Source organism: Rhagoletis pomonella, unplaced genomic scaffold, assembly GCF_013731165.1.
Source record: "Rhagoletis pomonella isolate Grant_MI unplaced genomic scaffold, Rhpom_1.0 Rhpom_scaffold_00001, whole genome shotgun sequence".
NCBI classification, from domain to species: domain Eukaryota; kingdom Metazoa; phylum Arthropoda; class Insecta; order Diptera; family Tephritidae; genus Rhagoletis; species Rhagoletis pomonella.
In genome coordinates, this window is record NW_023458555.1 from 108,721,967 (window position 1) to 108,723,782 (window position 1,816).

A 1,816-nucleotide genomic window follows, 5' to 3' on the forward strand; every position below is an offset into this window, starting at 1 on the left:
TTTAACCATGTAGATACATAAATACATACATATATAATTCAAAATCTGTGCTGATGGTAAATAACGTAATGTTTATTATTATTTTATACGATGCAATTTGAGTTCGTTTGATGCAAAAACAATTTTCGCAAATTTTTCTAAATTTCTTCCGTTGTGAGAAATATCTTCACCAATGATTTTGACGTTTAAACGCCATACGGGTTTACTAGAATTTCTTATTACTCAGAGTACCTTCAGCGGCACTGATTTTTATTTTTTAATTTTTACTTATAGAAATCAAGTTTAATCATTATATTTTGAGATTTACTTTTTACTCAGAAAATAATCATTATGTTTTGAGTTTTATTTTTTGCTCGGAAAATAATCGTTACGTTTTAAGTTTCATTTTTTGCCCGGAACAAACTCGTTACGTTTTAAGTTTTTTTTTTGCTCGGAAAATAATCGTTATGTTTTGAGTTTTATTTTTTGCTCGGAAAATAATCGTTGCGTTTAATGTTTTACTTTTTGCTCGTAAAATAATGGTTACGGTTTAAGTTTTATTTTCTACTCCGAAAATAATCGTTTCGTCTTAAATTTCATTTTTTGCTCATAAAATAATCGTTATTTCTTGAGTTTTATTTTGTGCTCAGAAAATAAAACTTAGTTTTTGCGTATGCGTATGCGTGAATGCCTAGGGCCTTACTATATGTCACATAAAGATCCTACGTACAGCGACGAGGCTTCTCGAGTGCAAACCGATATTAAACCAATTATAAAAACTTTCGTTTTGCGAAATCTAAATACTTGTTTAGTGCCATTCTTATTAACAGTTACAAAAAACTTTTAACTAAATGTGTTATTTACATATGTGATCACCACTGTATGTATAAAAGTATAAATGATGCTAATTAAGGAATATACAAAAATCTTAACCTAAAACTTTTACTCACATGATCTACAAAATCATAACGGAAAACATTTCCTTCAACATTTTTAGGAGCTGCGTTTGTATAGAAATGTTTACTCAAAATTATTTTATATTCTGATTTAGTATCTTCAACTGTAGATGACAATAGCATTGTGCATTTTGATGATTTTACTTTTGAATCCAACTGATTTTCCTTAAACATCTGATCTATGTTATAATATGGAAGTTGGTGAGAGCGAGGTATGTCATAGCTCTCTTCAACAAGCGAGCTGGCTTCTTTTGGTCCAATTGCTGGTGAAGTGTTTTCTGTGTCGGATAGTTGAGACATTTCCTTTGATGTTCTGTATTTAAACACAAATTTACGAAAAAGACCACAAATTACGTCACAACATACGCAAAATTACCTTTCATTTTTTTTAATATCTAGGGACAAATTTCGTGTATTTCTCCACTCCTTGACTTTATCGCATTGTTGAGATTTTGTCCCAGAATCTACATTATATTTCAACTCGTTTCCTTTCTCATTAACATCATCAGGTAATTTAGAAAATCTTTGAGAGTAAGTCAAAACAAATGATTCGTTCTCGAGAGAGCTGTCAGAAGGAAGCGTACTGCGATCTAAAAAAAAAATGGGTTTTATCCGTGGTACAATTACACAGTGCAACAATCAAAAAGTGATGGGAATGAGACCAATCGCACTCATTAAAAGAGGTCAAAATATGAATAAATACCAAAGCATTTGTAAATTTTCTTTTTATATCGATTTGATGTTGGGAATTTAAGGTTCAAAAATAACCTAATAGTACATTGATGTTTTTTTGATTTCGCTCACAAATTTCATACGTACATACATACATACATCAACATATCGTCACCTGAAATGCAAAAAGACGTAACAATCATCGCCGC

At 30.6% G+C, this 1,816-nt stretch overlaps 1 protein-coding gene across 1 annotated transcript; it reads right to left on the bottom strand.

Moving 5' to 3' along the window:
* Positions 1 to 929: 929 nt before the first annotated feature.
* On the bottom strand, positions 930 to 1,525 carry LOC118749594 (protein daughter of sevenless-like; the record flags this gene model as incomplete). Its single annotated transcript, XM_036484405.1, is given in 2 exon segments — positions 930 to 1,248; positions 1,312 to 1,525. Coding segments are annotated over 2 exon segments (533 nt in total), but the record flags the coding sequence as incomplete, so codon positions are not given.
* Positions 1,526 to 1,816: the final 291 nt, after the last annotated feature.